Source organism: Silurus aristotelis (assembly GCF_946808225.1).
Source record: "Silurus aristotelis genome assembly, chromosome: 15".
Classification (NCBI taxonomy): Eukaryota; Metazoa; Chordata; class Actinopteri; order Siluriformes; family Siluridae; genus Silurus; species Silurus aristotelis.
In genome coordinates, this window is record NC_139588.1 from 25,534,351 (window position 1) to 25,558,194 (window position 23,844).

At 47.6% G+C, this 23,844-nt stretch overlaps 1 protein-coding gene across 1 annotated transcript in view; it reads right to left on the minus strand.

Annotated features, from left to right (window-relative positions):
- Positions 1-217: 217 nt before the first annotated feature.
- kcnk5b (potassium channel, subfamily K, member 5b) overlaps positions 218-23,844 on the minus strand; it is a 31,503-nt gene continuing 7,876 nt past the window's right edge. Inside the window, exons 2-5 of the mRNA XM_083562691.1 lie at positions 4,153-4,264; positions 3,435-3,601; positions 3,083-3,251; positions 218-1,092 (exon numbers count right to left, since the gene is read on the minus strand). Coding sequence (XP_083418817.1) covers positions 368-1,092; positions 3,083-3,251; positions 3,435-3,601; positions 4,153-4,264 — 1,173 coding nt within the window. The 3' untranslated portion in view covers positions 218-367. The remainder of the gene's footprint in view (positions 1,093-3,082; positions 3,252-3,434; positions 3,602-4,152; positions 4,265-23,844) is intronic.

The window sequence follows — 23,844 nt, forward strand, 5'->3', positions numbered from 1 at the left end:
GTGGTGGGTCGTATCTTATCCTGTCACATTGTCACCCTGCAGCAGTGAGAAGATTCAGATACAGAGGTCTGAATGAAGTGAACGCTGTATCCTGTGTGTTTAAGCCTCTCTGAGTAACAACACATTCTGTTTACTTCTCAAAAAGGTAGAAAATTACATTTATTTACAGTTTCTTATCAGAAACAAGTCAGACAGACACACACACACCCACACACACACTACATTTTTTTACAGAAACCAGTCATTCATTACACAATTAATAACATTGTAGGTCTCCAAGGCTTTAGCTAAATCACCAGGTTCTTGTCAGGTGAGACTAACTGTGTGCTGTATCGTGGTGAAGGATGTTGAAGGAGGTCTCAGTTCCTCACCCTGGTCCTTCTCCTCTCTCTAATAAATCCTCATTTACTCTGGTCACAGAGAACCTTGAGGTTTCTTCATTGGTTCCTGAGTCACTGTTGTCAAAGCTAAACCTGAAGCTGGGTATCTGAACAGATTGCTGTCCACTTTTTCTTGAGTCCCACACTAAACTTTCTGCTCTCTTCAGAACTTCCTTTTCCACCTGCTTTTCCTTGCCCAGCTCTGGATCTTGGCTTGGCTCCTCCTGAAGAGATCTGCACTCGTCCAGATCTCCAGTGGAACCTCTGGCTCTGGAGATGACCATGTAGACATTGTCTCCAATGCTGAATCTCCGTTTCTGTCTTGGCGACTGGTCCAGAGGCACCAGCACCTGTTTGAGGAGGTTGCTGCAGCTCTTGGAGCGTGTGAGCTCCTCCTCCTGCTGCTTCTTCTTCTTCTCGGCTGTACCAATGGCCCGGATCACGTCGCTATAGTCTTCACCTTTCTCTGACATGAACTTGAAGATATCCACGATGCTGGGTGCATGAGGCAGAGCTGCGTTGTGCATCTGCTCCAGCTGTGCAGGAGAAAGCTTGTGACGCATCTGTCTGCGCTTCTTCAAGACTTTATGGGCCTCCACAACCATATTAACATTCCAGCTAAAGAACAGAGAAAGCCATGCCAAGCCCATGTAGATCCACAACTCCACACAGAACCGGTACGGAGCCTTGTAGTTCCGCCTCGTGTTCACACCTGGAACGGGCAAAAACATCTACATCATGTCTACATCACGTTCATATCATGACCACATCAAGCCTACATCACGCACGTCTACATCTTGACCACATCACGTCTTCCTCATGCCTACATCATGTCTTTCTCAAGTCTACATCACGTGTTCCTCACGACACCACGTCTACATCACCATTACATCACTATTACATCATGTCTTTCTCACATCTACATCACAACCACATCATATCTTTATCATGACTACATCACGTGTTCATAGGGCTGGGCGATATGGCCTAAAAAAAATAAATCCCAGATTTTTTTACAAAAAATCTGATTTGCGAATTTATATCGATTTTTCCCCCCTGCTTAAAATCAATCGCATATGACAAAGAAAATAAAAAAAAAAGTTTTAACTTTATTTAATAAAGTTCATTTACCCTTCTGGGATTTTTACCCACTTTGGGTTAAAGTGCAATCAGAAACAACCTGCCAAAAATACAAGATGGCGGCCCTGCCTTTGTAAATTGTGAAAATAAAACGTAACATAACATAAAATATGCAAAGCTACAAAGAAAAATGTTTGGGGGGTGATTGGGGGTTCGAAACTATGGAAGTCCAGAGGGGAGCGTCGGCGGACATTAAAGAGAAACCCGATTTTTATTAAAACAGATCGATGTAAACTACACATTCGAGTTAATCGATAAAATCGATTTATCGCCCAGCTCTACGTGTTACTCATGACATCACATCTGCATCGAGTCTACAACACGACCACGTGTGTTTTATATCATTATAGAAAACACACTCCTAGAAAATCAGCTGTACCGTTTCCTCCAGTGACCGGGAGGGGCTTCAGCCAGTCAGTGACTGACCCTCACTCACACACACACACACACACACACACACACACACACACACACACACACACACACACACACACACACACACACTATCTCATCCAAACCAGGTGATACGCTCAATTAGCTCTGATAACTGAGTGTGTTAAGGAAATAAGAGATTGGATGACCCATAACTTTCTACTATTAAATTCTGATAAAACGGAGATTTTGCTCATCGGCCCAAAAACCAGTATACAGAAGCTCCAGCATCTCAGCCTGCATTCAGAAGGATGTTCTGTAACTACTAGTTTAACAGTAAAATATCTGGGAGTTATTTTAGAGCAACTTATCTTTTAATAATCACATCAACCAAATTACAAAAACAGCTTCTTTCACCTTAGAAATATTTCTAAGCTAAGAAATATGTTATCTATATCTGATGCAGAGAAGCTCGTCCATGCGTTTATGACCTCTAGAATAGACTACTGTAATGCATTACTAGGTGGATGTCCTGCATCATTAATAAACAAGCTTCAGTTAGTTCAGAATGCCGCAGCAAGAGTTCTTACTAGGTCAAGAAAATACGATCATATAACCCCAATCTTATCGTCCCTACATTGGCTTCCTATTAAGTTTCGAATAGACTACAAACTACTGCTACTCACTTATAAAGCACTAAATGGTTTATCTCGGGGTCCAGCAGTAGCAGGTTGGTGTGGCTGGGATTTAAACTTATGTCCTTCATATCCAAAGTCCAATGCTTTAACCACTAAGCTAATTCCTTAATGACCAATCTACCACTTCTTACACTGACACACACACACACACACACACACACCAATACACACACACACACACACACACACACACACACACACCTCACACACCTGGGTACACACACACACACCAATACACACAGACCCCTGGGCGCACACACACACACACACACACACACACACACACACACCAATACACACAGACCCCTGCATATACACACACACACACACACACCCCCCAATACACACACCCACACCCACCCACACCAATACACACAGACTCCTGGGTACACACACACACACCTGTACACACAGACCCCTTCACACACACACACACAGCCCTGTACATACACAGCAGCAGTGAAGATGTTGTAGGTGTGGAACATGTGCTACCTGCTACGTAATCTCCGAAGCCCACGGTGGTGAGTGTGATGAAACAGAAGTAAAGCCCCTCCAGATACGTCCACTCCTCCACACACATGAAGATAAAAGGAGGGATGAGCAGGTGGAACAGCAAACCCCACAACAGGAACAACGTAGTGCAGATAAACTGGACCTTTTTCTGTAACACACACATACACACAAACATATACATACAAACATACACACACACACACAAATGTACAAACACACACACACACACAGAGACATTGTCCAGTCAGAGGACAATTTACATAAAGTAAATTACGTGTGTGTGTGTGTGTGTGTGTGTGTGTGTGTGTGTGTGTGTGTGTGTGTGTATTACCACACTCATGTGTCGGTGCAGTAAGGTTTGACTCAGGCGTTTTGCTCTGCTTCCAAAGAATGTTCCTAGTTCACTGATCCATGTGAGACACAGCGGAATTCCACATAAACCAAACACAATGCAGAAGACACGTCCACCCACTGTCTTTGGAGCAACCTGACCGTAACCTACACACACACACACACACACACACACACACACACAGACATCTGAATGATTAGAAAAAGTCCTGATTTTAAGAAGAAAGAGGTTCTTAGAAAGTTTATAGCTGCATGTTTCTCTAATTAAAAACAGAATGATGAAGAGACTGCAGCAGCAAGGGAAGGAATAAGAGGAGGAGGCAGCAAGGGAGGAACAGGAGGAGGAAGATAAGGAGGAGGGGGTGGAGGAAGAAGAGGGGGAGAAGGAGGAGAAAAGGAAAGGAGAGAAGGAAGATGAGGAAGAAGAGGAGGAGGAGGTAGAGGAGAGGAAGGAGGAAGAGGGGGTGGAGGAGGTACAGGAGGAGGGTTAGAGCTAGAGGAAGTGAAGGAACTGGAGGAGGTAGAGGAGGTGGGGGAGGTAGAGGACAGGAAGGAGGAAGAGAAGAAAGAAAAGGAGGTGGAGGAGGGGGAAGAGGTGGAGGAGATTGAGGAGAAAGAGGAGTGACCTTTGTGGAGGAGAGGTGTGTGTGTGTGTGTGTGTGTGTGTGTGTGTGTGTGTGTGTGTGTGTGTGTGTTACCTATTGTGGTGATGATGGTGGCAGCAAAGATAATGGCGTTCGGCCATATCCAGGGGTTGTATTGTTTCTCTCCAGTGATGGAGACACCCTGACCTGCTGCTGTGGCCACAGTCTGTACACACACACACACACACACACACACACACACACACACCAGTGACAGTGAACTTCATATGACATTAGTAACAGTAAGAGGTGTAGCAGTGAGTTTGGGTTTAGCAGTGTTCAGGTGTAGCAGTGAGAGGTGTAACAGTTTTCAGGTGTAACAGTGTTCAGGTGTAGCAGTGAGAGGTGTAACAGTGTTCAGGTGTAGCAGTGTTTGGGTTTAGCAGTGTTCAGGTGTAGCAGTGAGAGGTGTAACAGTGAGGTGTAACGTGATCAGGTGTAGCAGTGAGAGGTGTAACTGTGTTCGGGTGTAGCAGTGAGAGGTGTAACGTGTTCGGGTGTAGCAGTGAGAGGTGTAACGTGTTCGGGTGTAGCAGTGAGAGGTGTAACGTGTTCGGGTGTAGCAGTGAGAGGTGTAACGTGTTCGGGTGTAGCAGTGAGAGGTGTAACGTGTTCGGGTGTAGCAGTGAGAGGTGTAACAGTGTTCAGGTGTAGCAGTGAGAGGTGTAACAGTGTTCAGGTGTAGCAGTGAGGTGTAACAGTGTTCAGGTGTAGCAGTGAGAGGTGTAACGGTGTTTAGGTGCAACAGTGAGATGTAACGGTGTCCAGGTGTAGCAGTGAGAGGTGTAACGGTGTTCAGGTGCAACAGTGAGATGTATTGGTGTCCAGGTGTAGCAGTGAGAGGTGTAACGGTGTTCTGGTGTAACAGTGAGGTGTAACAGTGTTTAGGTATAGCAGAGAGGTGTAACAGTGAGGTGTAACAGTGTTCAGGTGTAGCAGTGAGAGGTGTAACAGTGTTCAGGTGTAGCAGTGAGAGGTGTAACAGTGTTCAGGTGTAGCAGTGAGAGGTGTAACAGTGTTCAGGTGTAGCAGTGAGAGGTGTAACAGTGTTCAGGTGTAGCAGTGAGAGGTGTAACGGTGTTCAGGTGTAGCAGTGAGAGGTGTAACGGTGTTCAGGTGTAGCAGTGAGAGGTGTAACGGTGTTCAGGTGTAACAGTGAGATGTAACGGTGTTCAGGTGTAACAGTGAGATGTAACGGTGTCCAGGTGTAGCAGTGAGAGGTGTAACGGTGTTCCGGTGTAACAGTGAGGTGTAACAGTGTTCAGGTGTAGCAGTGAGGGGTGTAACAGTGTTCAGGTGTAGCAGTGAGAGGTATAACGGTGTTCAGGTGTAACAGTGAAAGGTATAATGGTGTTCAGGTGTAACAGTGTTCAGGTGTAGCAGTGAGAGGTATAACAGTGTTCAGGTGTAGCAGTGTTCAGGTGTAGCAGGGAGGTGTAACTGTGTTCAGGTGTAACAGTGAGAGGTGTAACAGTGTTCAGGTGTAACAGTGAGAGGTGTAACAGTGTTCAGGGTAACAGTGAGAGGTGTAACAGTGTTCAGGGTAACAGTGAGAGGTGTAACAGTGTTCAGGGTAACAGTGAGAGGTGTAACAGTGTTCAGGTGTAACAGTGTTCAGGTGTAACAGTGAGAGGTGTAACAGTGTTCAGGTGTAACAGTGAGAGGTGTAACAGTGTTCGGGTGTAGCAGTGAGAGGTGTAACGGTGTTCGGGTGTAGCAGTGAGAGGTGTAACGGTGTTCGGGTGTAGCAGTGAGAGGTGTAACGGTGTTCGGGTGTAGCAGTGAGAGGTGTGACGGTGTTCAGGTGTAGCAGTGAGAGGTGTAACGGTGTTCGGGTGTAGCAGTGAGAGGTGTAACGGTGTTCGGGTGTAGCAGTGAGAGGTGTAACGGTGTTCAGGTGTAACAGTGTTCAGGTGTAGCAGTGAGAGGTATAACAGTGTTCAGGTGTAGCAGTGAGAGGTGTAACGGTGTTCAGGTGTAACAGTGAGGTGTAACAGTGTTCAGATGTAACAGTGTTCAGGTGTAACAGTGAGATGTAACGGTGTCCAGGTGTAGCAGTGAGAGGTGTAACGGTGTCCAGGTGTAGCAGTGAGAGGTGTAACGGTGTTCTGGTGTAACAGTGAGAGGTGTAACGGTGTTCTGGTGTAACAGTGAGAGGTGTAACAGTGTTCAGGTGTAGCAGTGAGGGGTGTAACAGTGTTCGGGTGTAGCAGTGAGAGGTGTAACGGTGTTCGGGTGTAGCAGTGAGAGGTGTAACGGTGTTCGGGTGTAGCAGTGAGAGGTGTAACGGTGTTCGGGTGTAGCAGTGAGAGGTGTAACGGTGTTCAGGTGTAACAGTGTTCAGGTGTAGCAGTGAGAGGTATAACAGTGTTCAGGTGTAGCAGTGAGAGGTGTAACGGTGTTCAGGTGTAACAGTGAGGTGTAACAGTGTTCAGATGTAACAGTGTTCAGGTGTAACAGTGAGATGTAACGGTGTCCAGGTGTAGCAGTGAGAGGTGTAACGGTGTTCTGGTGTAACAGTGAGAGGTGTAACGGTGTTCTGGTGTAACAGTGAGAGGTGTAACGGTGTTCTGGTGTAGCAGTGAGGGGTGTAACAGTGTTCGGGTGTAGCAGTGAGAGGTGTAACGGTGTTCAGGTGTAACAGTGAGATGTAACGGTGTTCTGGTGTAGCAGTGAGAGGTGTAACGGTGTTCAGGTGTAACAGTGAGATGTAACGATGTCCAGGTGTAGCAGTGAGATGTAACGATGTCCAGGTGTAGCAGTGAGAGGTGTAACGGTGTTCTGGTGTAACAGTGAGAGGTGTAACGGTGTTCTGGTGTAACAGTGAGAGGTGTAACGGTGTTCAGGTGTAGCAGTGAGGGGTGTAACAGTGTTCGGGTGTAGCAGTGAGAGGTGTAACGGTGTTCTGGTGTAACAGTGAGGTGTAACAGTGTTTAGGTATAGCAGAGAGGTGTAACAGTGAGGTGTAACAGTGTTCAGGTGTAGCAGTGAGAGGTGTAACAGTGTTCAGGTGTAGCAGTGAGAGGTGTAACAATGTGTAACAGTGTTCAGGTGTAACAGTGAGAGGTGTAACAGTGTTCGGGTGTAGCAGTGAGAGGTGTAACGGTGTTCGGGTGTAGCAGTGAGAGGTGTAACGGTGTTCTGGTGTAACAGTGAGGTGTAACAGTGTTTAGGTATAGCAGAGAGGTGTAACAGTGAGGTGTAACAGTGTTCGGGTGTAGCAGTGAGAGGTGTAACGGTGTTCGGGTGTAGCAGTGAGAGGTATAACGGTGTTCAGGTGTAACAGTGTTCAGGTGTAGCAGTGAGAGGTATAACAGTGTTCAGGTGTAGCAGTGAGAGGTGTAACAATGTGTAACAGTGTTCAGGTGTAACAGTGAGAGGTGTAACAGTGTTCGGGTGTAGCAGTGAGAGGTGTAACGGTGTTCGGGTGTAGCAGTGAGAGGTGTAACAGTGTTCAGGTGTAGCAGTGAGAGGTGTAACAATGTGTAACAGTGTTCAGGTGTAACAGTGAGAGGTGTAACGGTGTTCTGGTGTAACAGTGAGAGGTGTAACGGTGTTCTGGTGTAACAGTGAGAGGTGTAACAGTGTTCAGGTGTAGCAGTGAGGGGTGTAACAGTGTTCGGGTGTAGCAGTGAGAGGTGTAACAGTGTTCGGGTGTAGCAGTGAGAGGTGTAACGGTGTTCGGGTGTAGCAGTGAGAGGTGTAACGGTGTTCGGGTGTAGCAGTGAGAGGTGTAACGGTGTTCAGGTGTAACAGTGTTCAGGTGTAGCAGTGAGAGGTATAACAGTGTTCAGGTGTAGCAGTGAGAGGTGTAACAGTGTTCAGGTGTAGCAGTGAGAGGTGTAACAGTGTTCAGATGTAACAGTGTTCAGGTGTAACAGTGAGATGTAACGGTGTTCTGGTGTAGCAGTGAGGGGTGTAACAGTGTTCGGGTGTAGCAGTGAGAGGTGTAACGGTGTTCAGGTGTAACAGTGAGATGTAACGGTGTTCTGGTGTAGCAGTGAGAGGTGTAACGGTGTTCAGGTGTAACAGTGAGATGTAACGATGTCCAGGTGTAGCAGTGAGATGTAACGATGTCCAGGTGTAGCAGTGAGAGGTGTAACGGTGTTCTGGTGTAACAGTGAGAGGTGTAACGGTGTTCTGGTGTAACAGTGAGAGGTGTAACGGTGTTCAGGTGTAGCAGTGAGGGGTGTAACAGTGTTCGGGTGTAGCAGTGAGAGGTGTAACGGTGTTCTGGTGTAACAGTGAGGTGTAACAGTGTTTAGGTATAGCAGAGAGGTGTAACAGTGAGGTGTAACAGTGTTCAGGTGTAGCAGTGAGAGGTGTAACAGTGTTCAGGTGTAGCAGTGAGAGGTGTAACAATGTGTAACAGTGTTCAGGTGTAACAGTGAGAGGTGTAACAGTGTTCGGGTGTAGCAGTGAGAGGTGTAACGGTGTTCGGGTGTAGCAGTGAGAGGTGTAATGGTGTTCTGGTGTAACAGTGAGGTGTAACAGTGTTTAGGTATAGCAGAGAGGTGTAACAGTGAGGTGTAACAGTGTTCAGGTGTAGCAGTGAGAGGTGTAACAGTGTTCAGGTGTAGCAGTGAGAGGTATAACGGTGTTCAGGTGTAACAGTGTTCAGGTGTGGCAGTGAGAGGTATAACAGTGTTCAGGTGTAGCAGTGAGAGGTGTAACAATGTGTAACAGTGTTCAGGTGTAACAGTGAGAGGTGTAACAGTGTTCGGGTGTAGCAGTGAGAGGTGTAACGGTGTTCGGGTGTAGCAGTGAGAGGTATAACGGTGTTCAGGTGTAACAGTGTTCAGGTGTAGCAGTGAGAGGTATAACAGTGTTCAGGTGTAGCAGTGAGAGGTGTAACAATGTGTAACAGTGTTCAGGTGTAACAGTGAGAGGTGTAACAGTGTTCGGGTGTAGCAGTGAGAGGTGTAACGGTGTTCGGGTGTAGCAGTGAGAGGTGTAACAGTGTTCGGGTGTAGCAGTGAGAGGTGTAACGGTGTTCGGGTGTAGCAGTGAGAGGTGTAACGGTGTTCGGGTGTAGCAGTGAGAGGTGTAACGGTGTTCAGGTGTAACAGTGTTCAGGTGTAGCAGTGAGAGGTATAACAGTGTTTAGGTGTAGCAGTGAGAGGTGTAACGGTGTTCAGGTGTAACAGTGAGGTGTAACAGTGTTCAGGTGTAACAGTGAGATGTAACGGTGTCCAGGTGTAGCAGTGAGAGGTGTAACGGTGTCCAGGTGTAGCAGTGAGAGGTGTAACGGTGTTCTGGTGTAACAGTGAGAGGTGTAATGGTGTTCTGGTGTAACAGTGAGAGGTGTAACAGTGTTCAGGTGTAGCAGTGAGGGGTGTAACAGTGTTCGGGTGTAGCAGTGAGAGGTGTAACGGTGTTCAGGTGTAACAGTGAGATGTAATGGTGTCCAGGTGTAGCAGTGAGAGGTGTAACGGTGTTCTGGTGTAACAGTGAGGTGTAACAGTGTTCAGGTGTAGCAGTGAGGGGTGTAACAGTGTTCGGGTGTAGCAGTTAGAGGTGTAACGGTGTTCAGGTGTAACAGTGAGATGTAACGGTGTTCTGGTGTAGCAGTGAGAGGTGTAACGGTGTTCTGGTGTAACAGTGAGGTGTAACAGTGTTTAGGTATAGCAGAGAGGTGTAACAGTGAGGTGTAACAGTGTTCAGGTGTAGCAGTGAGAGGTGTAACAGTGTTCAGGTGTAGCAGTGAGAGGTATAACGGTGTTCAGGTGTAACAGTGTTCAGGTGTAGCAGTAAAAGGTATAACAGTGTTCAGGTGCAGCAGTGAGAGGTATAACGGTGTTCAGGTGTAACAGTGAGAGGTGTAGCAGTGAGAGGTATAACAGTGTTCAGGTGTAGCAGTGAGAGGTGTAATGGTGTTCAGGTGTAGCAGTGAGAGGTATAACGGTGTTCAGGTGTAACAGTGAGAGGTGTAGCAGTGAGAGGTATAACAGTGTTCAGGTGTAGCAGTGAGAGGTGTAATGGTGTTCAGGTGTAACAGTGAGGTGTAACAGTGTTCAGGTGTAAGTGTTCAGGTGTAGCAGGGAGAGGTGTAATGGTGTTCAGTTGTGACAGTGAGAGGTGTAACGGTGTTCAGGTGTGACAGTGAGGTGTAACAGTGTTCAGGTGTAACAGTGAGAGGTGTAACAGTGTTCAGGTGTAACAGTGAGAGGTGTAACAGTGTGTAACAGTGTTCAGGTGTTAACAGTGAGGTGTAACGGTGTTTAGGTGTAGCAGTGAGAGGTGTAACAGTGTTCAGGTGTGACAGTGAGAGGTGTAACGGTGTTCAGGTGTGACAGTGAGAGGTGTAACGGTGTTCAGGTGTAACAGTGAGAGGTGTAGCAGTGAGAGGTATAACAGTGTTCAGGTGTAGCAGTGAGAGGTGTGACAGTGAGAGGTGTAACGGTGTTCAGGTGTAACAGTGAGGTGTAACTGTGTTCAGGTGTAACAGTGAGAGGTGTAACAGTGTTCAGGTGTAGCAGTGAGAGGTGTAACAGTGTGTAACAGTGTTCAGGTGTAACAGTGTTCGGGTGTAGCAGTGAGAGGTGTAACGGTGTTCGGGTGTAGCAGTGAGAGGTGTAACAGTGTTCGGGTGTAGCAGTGAGAGGTGTAACGGTGTTCAGGTGTAGCAGTGAGGGGTGTAACAGTGTTCAGGTGTAGCAGTGAGAGGTATAATGGTGTTCAGGTGTAACAGTGAAAGGTATAACGGTGTTCAGGTGTAACAGTGTTCAGGTGTAGCAGTGAGAGGTGTAACGGTGTTCAGGTGTAACAGTGAGGTGTAACAGTGTTCAGATGTAACAGTGTTCAGGTGTAGCAGGGAGAGGTATAACAGTGTTCAGGTGTAGCAGTGAGAGGTGTAACGGTGTTCAGGTGTAACAGTGAGGTGTAACAGTGTTCAGATGTAACGGTGTTCAGGTGTAGCAGGGAGAGGTGTAACGGTGTTCAGGTGTGACAGTGAGAGGTGTAACGGTGTCCAGGTGTAACAGTGAGGTGTAACAGGGTTCAGGTGTAACAGTGAGAGGTGTAACAGTGTTCAGGTGTAGCAGTGAGAGGTGTAACAGTTTGTAACAGTGTTCAGGTGTAGCAGTGAGAGGTGTAACAGTGTGTAACGGTGTTCGGGTGTAGCAGTGAGAGGTGTAACGGTGTTCGGGTGTAGCAGTGAGAGGTGTAACGGTGTTCGGGTGTAGCAGTGAGAGGTGTAACGGTGTTCGGGTGTAGCAGTGAGAGGTGTAACGGTGTTCGGGTGTAGCAGTGAGAGGTGTAACGGTGTTCTGGTGTAGCAGTGAGAGGTGTAACGGTGTTCAGGTGTAACAGTGAGATGTAACGGTGTCCAGGTGTAGCAGTGAGAGGTGTAACGGTGTTCTGGTGTAACAGTGAGGTGTAACAGTGTTCAGGTGTAGCAGTGAGGGGTGTAACAGTGTTCGGGTGTAGCAGTTAGAGGTGTAACGGTGTTCAGGTGTAACAGTGAGATGTAACGGTGTTCTGGTGTAGCAGTGAGAGGTGTAACGGTGTTCTGGTGTAACAGTGAGGTGTAACAGTGTTTAGGTATAGCAGAGAGGTGTAACAGTGAGGTGTAACAGTGTTCAGGTGTAGCAGTGAGAGGTGTAACAGTGTTCAGGTGTAGCAGTGAGAGGTATAACGGTGTTCAGGTGTAACAGTGTTCAGGTGTAGCAGTGAGAGGTATAACAGTGTTCAGGTGCAGCAGTGAGAGGTATAACGGTGTTCAGGTGTAACAGTGAGAGGTGTAGCAGTGAGAGGTATAACAGTGTTCAGGTGTAGCAGTGAGAGGTGTAACGGTGTTCAGGTGTGACAGTGAGAGGTGTAACGGTGTTCAGGTGTAACTGTGTTCAGGTGTAACAGTGAGAGGTGTAACAGTGTTCAGGTGTGACAGTGAGAGGTGTAACGGTGTTCAGGTGTAACAGTGAGGTGTAACTGTGTTCAGGTGTAACAGTGAGAGGTGTAACAGTGTTCAGGTGTAGCAGTGAGAGGTGTAACAGTGTTCAGGTGTAGCAGTGAGAGGTGTAACAGTGTGTAACAGTGTTCAGGTGTAACAGTGTTCGGGTGTAGCAGTGAGAGGTGTAACGGTGTTCCGGTGTAGCAGTGAGAGGTGTAACAGTGTTTGGGTGTAGCAGTGAGAGGTGTAACGGTGTTCAGGTGTAGCAGTGAGGGGTGTAACAGTGTTCAGGTGTAGCAGTGAGAGGTATAATGGTGTTCAGGTGTAACAGTGAAAGGTATAACGGTGTTCAGGTGTAACAGTGTTCAGGTGTAGCAGTGAGAGGTGTAACGGTGTTCAGGTGTAACAGTGAGAGGTGTAACGGTGTTCTGGTGTAACAGTGAGAGGTGTAACGGTGTTCAGGTGTAGCAGTGAGGGGTGTAACAGTGTTCGGGTGTAGCAGTGAGAGGTGTAACGGTGTTCTGGTGTAACAGTGAGGTGTAACAGTGTTTAGGTATAGCAGAGAGGTGTAACAGTGAGGTGTAACAGTGTTCAGGTGTAGCAGTGAGAGGTGTAACAGTGTTCAGGTGTAGCAGTGAGAGGTGTAACAATGTGTAACAGTGTTCAGGTGTAACAGTGAGAGGTGTAACAGTGTTCGGGTGTAGCAGTGAGAGGTGTAACGGTGTTCGGGTGTAGCAGTGAGAGGTGTAACGGTGTTCTGGTGTAACAGTGAGGTGTAACAGTGTTTAGGTATAGCAGAGAGGTGTAACAGTGAGGTGTAACAGTGTTCGGGTGTAGCAGTGAGAGGTGTAACGGTGTTCGGGTGTAGCAGTGAGAGGTATAACGGTGTTCAGGTGTAACAGTGTTCAGGTGTAGCAGTGAGAGGTATAACAGTGTTCAGGTGTAGCAGTGAGAGGTGTAACAATGTGTAACAGTGTTCAGGTGTAACAGTGAGAGGTGTAACAGTGTTCGGGTGTAGCAGTGAGAGGTGTAACGGTGTTCGGGTGTAGCAGTGAGAGGTGTAACAGTGTTCAGGTGTAGCAGTGAGAGGTGTAACAATGTGTAACAGTGTTCAGGTGTAACAGTGAGAGGTGTAACGGTGTTCTGGTGTAACAGTGAGAGGTGTAACGGTGTTCTGGTGTAACAGTGAGAGGTGTAACAGTGTTCAGGTGTAGCAGTGAGGGGTGTAACAGTGTTCGGGTGTAGCAGTGAGAGGTGTAACAGTGTTCGGGTGTAGCAGTGAGAGGTGTAACGGTGTTCGGGTGTAGCAGTGAGAGGTGTAACGGTGTTCGGGTGTAGCAGTGAGAGGTGTAACGGTGTTCAGGTGTAACAGTGTTCAGGTGTAGCAGTGAGAGGTATAACAGTGTTCAGGTGTAGCAGTGAGAGGTGTAACAGTGTTCAGGTGTAGCAGTGAGAGGTGTAACAGTGTTCAGATGTAACAGTGTTCAGGTGTAACAGTGAGATGTAACGGTGTCCAGGTGTAACAGTGAGATGTAACGGTGTCCAGGTGTAGCAGTGAGAGGTGTAACGGTGTTCTGGTGTAACAGTGAGAGGTGTAACGGTGTTCTGGTGTAACAGTGAGAGGTGTAACGGTGTTCTGGTGTAGCAGTGAGGGGTGTAACAGTGTTCGGGTGTAGCAGTGAGAGGTGTAACGGTGTTCAGGTGTAACAGTGAGATGTAACGGTGTTCTGGTGTAGCAGTGAGAGGTGTAACGGTGTTCTGGTGTAGCAGTGAGATGTAACGATGTCCAGGTGTAGCAGTGAGATGTAACGATGTCCAGGTGTAGCAGTGAGAGGTGTAACGGTGTTCTGGTGTAACAGTGAGAGGTGTAACGGTGTTCTGGTGTAACAGTGAGAGGTGTAACGGTGTTCAGGTGTAGCAGTGAGGGGTGTAACAGTGTTCGGGTGTAGCAGTGAGAGGTGTAACGGTGTTCTGGTGTAACAGTGAGGTGTAACAGTGTTTAGGTATAGCAGAGAGGTGTAACAGTGAGGTGTAACAGTGTTCAGGTGTAGCAGTGAGAGGTGTAACAGTGTTCAGGTGTAGCAGTGAGAGGTGTAACAATGTGTAACAGTGTTCAGGTGTAACAGTGAGAGGTGTAACAGTGTTCGGGTGTAGCAGTGAGAGGTGTAACGGTGTTCGGGTGTAGCAGTGAGAGGTGTAATGGTGTTCTGGTGTAACAGTGAGGTGTAACAGTGTTTAGGTATAGCAGAGAGGTGTAACAGTGAGGTGTAACAGTGTTCAGGTGTAGCAGTGAGAGGTGTAACAGTGTTCAGGTGTAGCAGTGAGAGGTATAACGGTGTTCAGGTGTAACAGTGTTCAGGTGTGGCAGTGAGAGGTATAACAGTGTTCAGGTGTAGCAGTGAGAGGTGTAACAATGTGTAACAGTGTTCAGGTGTAACAGTGAGAGGTGTAACAGTGTTCGGGTGTAGCAGTGAGAGGTGTAACGGTGTTCGGGTGTAGCAGTGAGAGGTATAACGGTGTTCAGGTGTAACAGTGTTCAGGTGTAGCAGTGAGAGGTATAACAGTGTTCAGGTGTAGCAGTGAGAGGTGTAACAATGTGTAACAGTGTTCAGGTGTAACAGTGAGAGGTGTAACAGTGTTCGGGTGTAGCAGTGAGAGGTGTAACGGTGTTCGGGTGTAGCAGTGAGAGGTGTAACAGTGTTCGGGTGTAGCAGTGAGAGGTGTAACGGTGTTCAGGTGTAACAGTGAGGTGTAACAGTGTTCAGGTGTAACAGTGAGATGTAACGGTGTCCAGGTGTAGCAGTGAGAGGTGTAACGGTGTCCAGGTGTAGCAGTGAGAGGTGTAACGGTGTTCTGGTGTAACAGTGAGAGGTGTAATGGTGTTCTGGTGTAACAGTGAGAGGTGTAACAGTGTTCAGGTGTAGCAGTGAGGGGTGTAACAGTGTTCGGGTGTAGCAGTGAGAGGTGTAACGTGTTCAGGTGTAACAGTGAGATGTAATGGTGTCCAGGTGTAGCAGTGAGAGGTGTAACGGTGTTCTGGTGTAACAGTGAGGTGTAACAGTGTTCAGGTGTAGCAGTGAGGGGTGTAACAGTGTTCGGGTGTAGCAGTTAGAGGTGTAACGGTGTTCAGGTGTAACAGTGAGATGTAACGGTGTTCTGGTGTAGCAGTGAGAGGTGTAACGGTGTTCTGGTGTAGCAGTGAGAGGTGTAACGGTGTTCTGGTGTAACAGTGAGGTGTAACAGTGTTTAGGTATAGCAGAGAGGTGTAACAGTGAGGTGTAACAGTGTTCAGGTGTAGCAGTGAGAGGTGTAACAGTGTTCAGGTGTAGCAGTGAGAGGTATAACGGTGTTCAGGTGTAACAGTGTTCAGGTGTAGCAGTGAGAGGTATAACAGTGTTCAGGTGCAGCAGTGAGAGGTATAACGGTGTTCAGGTGTAACAGTGAGAGGTGTAGCAGTGAGAGGTATAACAGTGTTCAGGTGTAGCAGTGAGAGGTGTAATGGTGTTCAGGTGTAGCAGTGAGAGGTATAACGGTGTTCAGGTGTAACAGTGAGAGGTGTAGCAGTGAGAGGTATAACAGTGTTCAGGTGTAGCAGTGAGAGGTGTAATGGTGTTCAGGTGTAACAGTGAGGTGTAACAGTGTTCAGGTGTAAGTGTTCAGGTGTAGCAGGGAGAGGTGTAATGGTGTTCAGTTGTGACAGTGAGAGGTGTAACGGTGTTCAGGTGTGACAGTGAGGTGTAACAGTGTTCAGGTGTAACAGTGAGAGGTGTAACAGTGTTCAGGTGTAACAGTGAGAGGTGTAACAGTGTGTAACAGTGTTCAGGTGTTAACAGTGAGGTGTAACGGTGTTTAGGTGTAGCAGTGAGAGGTGTAACAGTGTTCAGGTGTGACAGTGAGAGGTGTAACGGTGTTCAGGTGTGACAGTGAGAGGTGTAACGGTGTTCAGGTGTAACAGTGAGGTGTAACTGTGTTCAGGTGTAACAGTGAGAGGTGTAACAGTGTTCAGGTGTGACAGTGAGAGGTGTAACGGTGTTCAGGTGTAACAGTGAGGTGTAACTGTGTTCAGGTGTAACAGTGAGAGGTGTAACAGTGTTCAGGTGTAGCAGTGAGAGGTGTAACAGTGTGTAACAGTGTTCAGGTGTAACAGTGTTCGGGTGTAGCAGTGAGAGGTGTAACGGTGTTCGGGTGTAGCAGTGAGAGGTGTAACAGTGTTCGGGTGTAGCAGTGAGAGGTGTAACGGTGTTCAGGTGTAGCAGTGAGGGGTGTAACAGTGTTCAGGTGTAGCAGTGAGAGGTATAATGGTGTTCAGGTGTAACAGTGAAAGGTATAACGGTGTTCAGGTGTAACAGTGTTCAGGTGTAGCAGTGAGAGGTGTAACGGTGTTCAGGTGTAACAGTGAGGTGTAACAGTGTTCAGATGTAACAGTGTTCAGGTGTAGCAGGGAGAGGTATAACAGTGTTCAGGTGTAGCAGTGAGAGGTGTAACGGTGTTCAGGTGTAACAGTGTTCAGATGTAACGGTGTTCAGGTGTAGCAGGGAGAGGTGTAACGGTGTTCAGGTGTGACAGTGAGAGGTGTAACGGTGTCCAGGTGTAACAGTGAGGTGTAACAGGGTTCAGGTGTAACAGTGAGAGGTGTAACAGTGTTCAGGTGTAGCAGTGAGAGGTGTAACAGTTTGTAACAGTGTTCAGGTGTAGCAGTGAGAGGTGTAACAGTGTGTAACGGTGTTCGGGTGTAGCAGTGAGAGGTGTAACGGTGTTCGGGTGTAGCAGTGAGAGGTGTAACGGTGTTCGGGTGTAGCAGTGAGAGGTGTAACGGTGTTCGGGTGTAGCAGTGAGAGGTGTAACGGTGTTCTGGTGTAGCAGTGAGAGGTGTAACGGTGTTCAGGTGTAACAGTGAGATGTAACGGTGTCCAGGTGTAGCAGTGAGAGGTGTAACGGTGTTCTGGTGTAACAGTGAGGTGTAACAGTGTTCAGGTGTAGCAGTGAGGGGTGTAACAGTGTTCGGGTGTAGCAGTTAGAGGTGTAACGGTGTTCAGGTGTAACAGTGAGATGTAACGGTGTTCTGGTGTAGCAGTGAGAGGTGTAACGGTGTTCTGGTGTAACAGTGAGGTGTAACAGTGTTTAGGTATAGCAGAGAGGTGTAACAGTGAGGTGTAACAGTGTTCAGGTGTAGCAGTGAGAGGTGTAACAGTGTTCAGGTGTAGCAGTGAGAGGTATAACGGTGTTCAGGTGTAACAGTGTTCAGGTGTAGCAGTGAGAGGTATAACAGTGTTCAGGTGCAGCAGTGAGAGGTATAACGGTGTTCAGGTGTAACAGTGAGAGGTGTAGCAGTGAGAGGTATAACAGTGTTCAGGTGTAGCAGTGAGAGGTGTAATGGTGTTCAGGTGTAGCAGTGAGAGGTATAACGGTGTTCAGGTGTAACAGTGAGAGGTGTAGCAGTGAGAGGTATAACAGTGTTCAGGTGTAGCAGTGAGAGGTGTAATGGTGTTCAGGTGTAACAGTGTTCAGGTGTAAGTGTTCAGGTGTAGCAGGGAGAGGTGTAATGGTGTTCAGTTGTGACAGTGAGAGGTGTAACGGTGTTCAGGTGTGACAGTGAGGTGTAACAGTGTTCAGGTGTAACAGTGAGAGGTGTAACAGTGTTCAGGTGTAACAGTGAGAGGTGTAACAGTGTGTAACAGTGTTCAGGTGTAACAGTGAGGTGTAACGGTGTTTAGGTGTAGCAGTGAGGTGTAACGGTGTTCAGATGTAACAGTGTTCAGGTGTAGCAGGGAGAGGTGTAACGGTGTTCAGGTGTGACAGTGAGAGGTGTAACGGTGTTCAGGTGTAACTGTGTTCAGGTGTAACAGTGAGAGGTGTAACAGTGTTCAGGTGTGACAGTGAGAGGTGTAACGGTGTTCAGGTGTAACAGTGAGGTGTAACTGTGTTCAGGTGTAACAGTGAGAGGTGTAACAGTGTTCAGGTGTAGCAGTGAGAGGTGTAACAGTGTTCAGGTGTAGCAGTGAGAGGTGTAACAGTGTGTAACAGTGTTCAGGTGTAACAGTGTTCGGGTGTAGCAGTGAGAGGTGTAACGGTGTTCCGGTGTAGCAGTGAGAGGTGTAACAGTGTTCGGGTGTAGCAGTGAGAGGTGTAACGGTGTTCAGGTGTAGCAGTGAGGGGTGTAACAGTGTTCAGGTGTAGCAGTGAGAGGTATAATGGTGTTCAGGTGTAACAGTGTTCAGGTGTAGCAGTGAGAGGTGTAACGGTGTTCAGGTGTAACAGTGAGGTGTAACAGTGTTCAGATGTAACAGTGTTCAGGTGTAGCAGGGAGAGGTATAACAGTGTTCAGGTGTAGCAGTGAGAGGTGTAACGGTGTTCAGGTGTAACAGTGAGGTGTAACAGTGTTCAGATGTAACGGTGTTCAGGTGTAGCAGGGAGAGGTGTAACGGTGTTCAGGTGTGACAGTGAGAGGTGTAACGGTGTTCAGGTGTAACAGTGAGGTGTAACGGTGTTCAGGTGTAACAGTGAGAGGTGTAACAGTGTTCAGGTGTAGCAGTGAGAGGTGTAACAGTTTGTAACAGTGTTCAGGTGTAGCAGTGAGAGGTGTAACAGTGTGTAACGGTGTTCGGGTGTAGCAGTGAGAGGTGTAACGGTGTTCGGGTGTAGCAGTGAGAGGTGTAACGGTGTTCGGGTGTAGCAGTGAGAGGTGTAACGGTGTTCGGGTGTAGCAGTGAGAGGTGTAACGGTGTTCGGTGTAGCAGTGAGAGGTGTAACGGTGTTCTGGTGTAACAGTGTTCAGGTGTAGCAGGGAGAGGTGTAACGGTGTTCAGTTGTGACAGTGAGAGGTGTAACGGTGTTCAGGTGTGACAGTGAGGTGTAACGGTGTTCAGGTGTAACAGTGAGAGGTGTAACAGTGTTCAGGTGTAACAGTGAGAGGTAAAACAGTGTGTAACAGTGTTCAGGTGTAACAGTGAGGTATAACGGTGTTCAGGTGTAGCAGGGAGAGGTGTAGCAGTGTTGAGGTGTAGCAGGGAGAGGTGTAGCAGTGTTCAGGTGTAGCAGTGAGAGGTTTAACAGTCTTCAGGTGTGACAGTGAGAGGTGTAACAGTAAGGTGTAACATGTTCAGGTGTAGCAGTCTTCAGGTGTAGCAGTGAGAGCTGTAACGGTGTTTAGGTGTAGCAGTGAGAGGTGTAACGGTGTTCAGGTGTAACAGTGAGGTGTAACGGTGTTCAGGTGTAACAGTGAGAGGTTTAACAGTGTTCAGTTGTGACAGTGAGAGGTGTAACAGTGAGCTGTAACGTGTTCAGGTGTAGCAGTGAGAGGTGTAACAGTGTTCAGGTGTAGCAGGGAGAGGTGTAACAGTGTTCAGGTGTACCAGTGTTCAGGTGTAGCAGTAAGAGGTGTACCAGTGTTCAGGTTAGCAGTAAGAGGTGTACCAGTGTTCAGGTGTAGCAGTGAGAGGTATAATGGTGTTCAGGTGTAACAGTGTTCAGGTGTAGCAGTGAGAGGTATAACAGTGTTCAGGTGTAGCAGTGAGAGGTGTAACGGTGTTCAGGTGTAGCAGTGAGAGGTGTAACGGTGTTCAGGTGTAACAGTGTTCAGGTGTAGCAGGGAGAGGTGTAACGGTGTTCAGGTGTGACAGTGAGAGGTGTAACGGTGTTCAGGTGTGACAGTGAGGTGTAACGGTGTTCAGGTGTAACAGTGAGAGGTGTAACAGTGTTCAGGTGTAACAGGGAGAGGTAAAACAGTGTGTAACAATGTTCAGGTGTAACAGTGAGGTGTAACGGTGTTCAGGTGTAGCAGTGTTCAGGTGTAGCAGTCTTCAGGTGTAGCAGTCTTCAGGTGTAGCAGTGAGAGGTTTAACAGTCTTCAGGTGTAGCAGGGAGAGGTGTAACAGTGTTCAGGTGTACCAGTGTTCAGGTGTAGCAGTAAGAGGTGTACCAGTGTTTAGGTTAGCAGTAAGAGGTGTACCAGTGTTCAGGTGTAGCAGTGAGAGGTGTAACAGTGTTCAGGTGTAGCAGGGAGAGGTGTAACAGTAAGGTGTAATGGTGGTCAGGTGTAGTGTGTTCAGGTGTAGCAGTGAGAGGTGTAATGGTGTTTAGGTGTAGCAGGGAGAGGTGTAACAGTGTTCTGGTATAGCAGTGAGATGTTTAACAGTATTCAGTTGTGACAGTGAGAGGTGTAACAGTGTTCAGGTGTAGCAGTGAGAGGTCTAGCAGTGTTTAGGTGTAGGAGGGAGAGGTGTAACAGTGTTCAGGTGTAGCAGGGAGAGGTGTAACAGTGTTCAGGTGTAGCAATAAGAGGTGTAGCAATAAGAGGTGTAGCAATAAGAGGTGTAGCAGTGTTCAGGTGTAGCAGTGAGAGGTGTAACAGTGTTCAGGTGTAGCAGGGAGAGGTGTAACAGTAAGGTGTAATGGTGGTCAGGTGTAGTGTGTTCAGGTGTAGCAGTGAGAGGTGTAATGGTGTTCAGATGTAGCAGGGAGAGGTGTAACAGTGTTCTGGTATAGCAGTGAGATGTTTAACAGTATTTATTTGTGACAGTGAGAGGTGTAACAGTGAGAGGTGTAACAGTGTTTAGGTGTAGGAGGGAGAGGTGTAACAGTGTTCGGGTGTAGCAGTGAGAGGTGTAACAGTGTTCAGGTGTAGGAGGGAGAGGTTTAACAGTGTTCGGGTGTAACAGTGTTCAGGTGTAGCAGTGAGAGATGTAACAGTGTTCAGGTGTAGCAGGGAGAGGTGTAACAGTGTTCAGGTGTAGCAGGGAGAGGTGTAACAGTGTTCAGGTGTAGCAGGGAGAGGTGTAACAGTGTTCAGGTGTAGCAGTGAAAGGTGTAACGGTGTTCGGGTGTAGCAGTGAAAGGTGTAGCAGTGAGAGGTGTAACAGTGTTCGAGTGTAGCAGTGAGAGGTGTAACGGTGTTCAGGTGTAGCAGTAAGAGGGTGTAACAGTGTTCAAGTGTAGCAGTGAGAGGTTTAACAGTATTCAGGTGTGACAGTGAGAGGTGTAACAGTAAGGTGTAACATGTTCAGGTGTAGCAGTGAGAGGTGTAACGGTGTTCAGGTGTAACAGTGAGGTGTAACGGTGTTCAGGTGTAGCAGTGAGAGGTGTAACGGTGTTCAGATGTAGCAGTGAGAGGTGTAACGGTGTTCAGGTATAGCAGTGAAAGGTGTAACGGTGTTCAGGTATAGCAGTAAAAGGTGTAACAGTCTTCAGGTGTAGCAGTGAGAGCTGTAACGGTGTTTAGGTGTAGCAGTGAGAGGTGTAACGGTGTTCCGGTGTAACAGTGAGGTGTAACAGTGTTCAGGTGTAGCAGTGAGGGGTGTAACAGTGTTCAGGTGTAGCAGTGAGAGGTATAACGGTGTTCAGGTGTAACAGTGAAAGGTATAACGGTGTTCAGGTGTAACAGTGAAAGGTATAACGGTGTTCAGGTGTAACAGTGAAAGGTATAACGGTGTTCAGGTGTAACAGTGAAAGGTATAACGGTGTTCAGGTGTAACAGTGTTCAGGTGTAGCAGTGAGAGGTGTAACAGTGTTCAGATGTAACAGTGAGGTGTAACAGTGTTCAGATGTAACAGTGTTCAGGTGTAGCAGGGAGAGGTATAACAGTGTTCAGGTGTAGCAGTGAGAGGTGTAACGGTGTTCAGGTGTAACAGTGAGAGGTGTAACGGTGTTCAGGTGTAACAGTGTTCAGGTGTAGCAGGGAGAGGTGTAACGGTGTTCAGGTGTGACAGTGAGAGGTGTAACGGTGTTCAGGTGTAACAGTGAGAGGTGTAACGGTGTTCAGGTGTAACAGTGAGGTGTAACTGTGTTCAGGTGTAACAGTGAGAGGTGTAACAGTGTTCAGGTGTAACAGTGAGAGGTGTAACAGTGTTCAGGTGTAGCAGTGAGAGGTGTAACAGTGTGTAACAGTGTTCAGGTGTAACAGTAAAAGGTGTAACAGTGTTCGGGTGTAGCAGTGAGAGGTGTAACAGTGTTCGGGTGTAGCAGTGAGAGGTGTAACGGTGTTCGGGTGTAGCAGTGAGAGGTGTAACGGTGTTCGGGTGTAGCAGTGAGAGGTGTAACGGTGTTCGGGTGTAACAGTGTTCAGGTGTAGCAGTGAGAGGTATAACAGTGTTCAGGTGTAGCAGTGAGAGGTGTAACGGTGTTCAGGTGTAACAGTGAGGTGTAACAGTGTTCAGATGTAACAGTGTTCAGGTGTAACAGTGAGATGTAACGGTGTCCAGGTGTAGCAGTGAGAGGTGTAACGGTGTTCTGGTGTAACAGTGAGAGGTGTAACGGTGTTCTGGTGTAACAGTGAGGTGTAACAGTGTTCAGGTGTAGCAGTGAGGGGTGTAACGGTGTTCGGGTGTAGCAGTGAGAGGTCTAACGGTGTTCAGGTGTAACAGTGAGATGTAACGGTGTTCTGGTGTAGCAGTGAGAGGTGTAACGGTGTTCAGGTGTAACTGTGAGATGTAACGGTGTCCAGGTGTAGCAGTGAGAGGTGTAACGGTGTTCTGGTGTAGCAGTGAGAGGTGTAACGGTGTTCTGGTGTAACAGTGAGGTGTAACAGTGTTTAGGTATAGCAGAGAGGTGTAACAGTGCTCAGGTGTAGCAGTGAGAGGTATAACGGTGTTCAGGTGTAACAGTGTTCAGGTGTAGCAGTGAGAGGTATAACAGTGTTCAGGTGTAGCAGTGAGAGGTATAACGGTGTTCAGGTGTAACAGTGAGAGGTGTAGCAGTGAGAGGTATAACAGTGTTCAGGTGTAGCAGTGAGAGGTGTAATGGTGTTCAGGTGTAACAGTGAGGTGTAACAGTGTTCAGGTGTAACAGTGTTCAGGTGTAGCAGGGAGAGGTGTAACGGTGTTCAGGTGTGACAGTGAGAGGTGTAACAGTGTTCAGGTGTAACAGTGAGGTGTAACTGTGTTCAGGTGTAACAGTGAAAGGTGTAACAGTGTTCAGGTGTAGCAGTGAGAGGTGTAACAGTGTGTAACAGTGTTCAGGTGTAACAGTGAGAGGTGTAACAGTGTTCGGGTGTAGCAGTGAGGGGTGTAACAGTGTTCAGGTGTAGCAGTGAGAGGTGTAACAGTGTTCAGATGTAACAGTGAGGTGTAACAGTGTTCAGATGTAACAGTGTTCAGGTGTAGCAGGGAGAGGTATAACAGTGTTCAGGTGTAGCAGTGAGAGGTGTAACGGTGTTCAGGTGTAACAGTGAGGTGTAACAGTGTTTAGATGTAACAGTGTTCAGGTGTAGCAGGGAGAGGTGTAACGGTGTTCAGGTGTGACAGTGAGAGGTGTAACGGTGTTCAGGTGTAACAGTGAGAGGTGTAACGGTGTTCAGGTGTAACAGTGAGAGGTGTAACGGTGTTCAGGTGTAACAGTGAGAGGTGTAACAGTGTTCAGGTGTAACAGTGAGAGGTGTAACAGTGTTCAGGTGTAGCAGTGAGAGGTGTAACAGTGTGTAACAGTGTTCAGGTGTAACAGTAAAAGGTGTAACAGTGTTCGGGTGTAGCAGTGAGAGGTGTAACAGTGTTCGGGTGTAGCAGTGAGAGGTGTAACGGTGTTCAGGTGTAACAGTGTTCAGGTGTAGCAGTGAGAGGTATAACAGTGTACAGGTGTAGCAGTGAGAGGTGTAACGGTGTTCAGGTGTAACAGTGAGGTGTAACAGTGTTCAGATGTAACAGTGTTCAGGTGTAACAGTGAGATGTAACGGTGTCCAGGTGTAGCAGTGAGAGGTGTAACGGTGTTTTGGTGTAACAGTGAGAGGTGTAACGGTGTTCTGGTGTAACAGTGAGGTGTAACAGTGTTCAGGTGTAGCAGTGAGGGGTGTAACGGTGTTCGGGTGTAGCAGTGAGAGGTGTAACGGTGTTCAGGTGTAACAGTGAGATGTAACGGTGTTCTGGTGT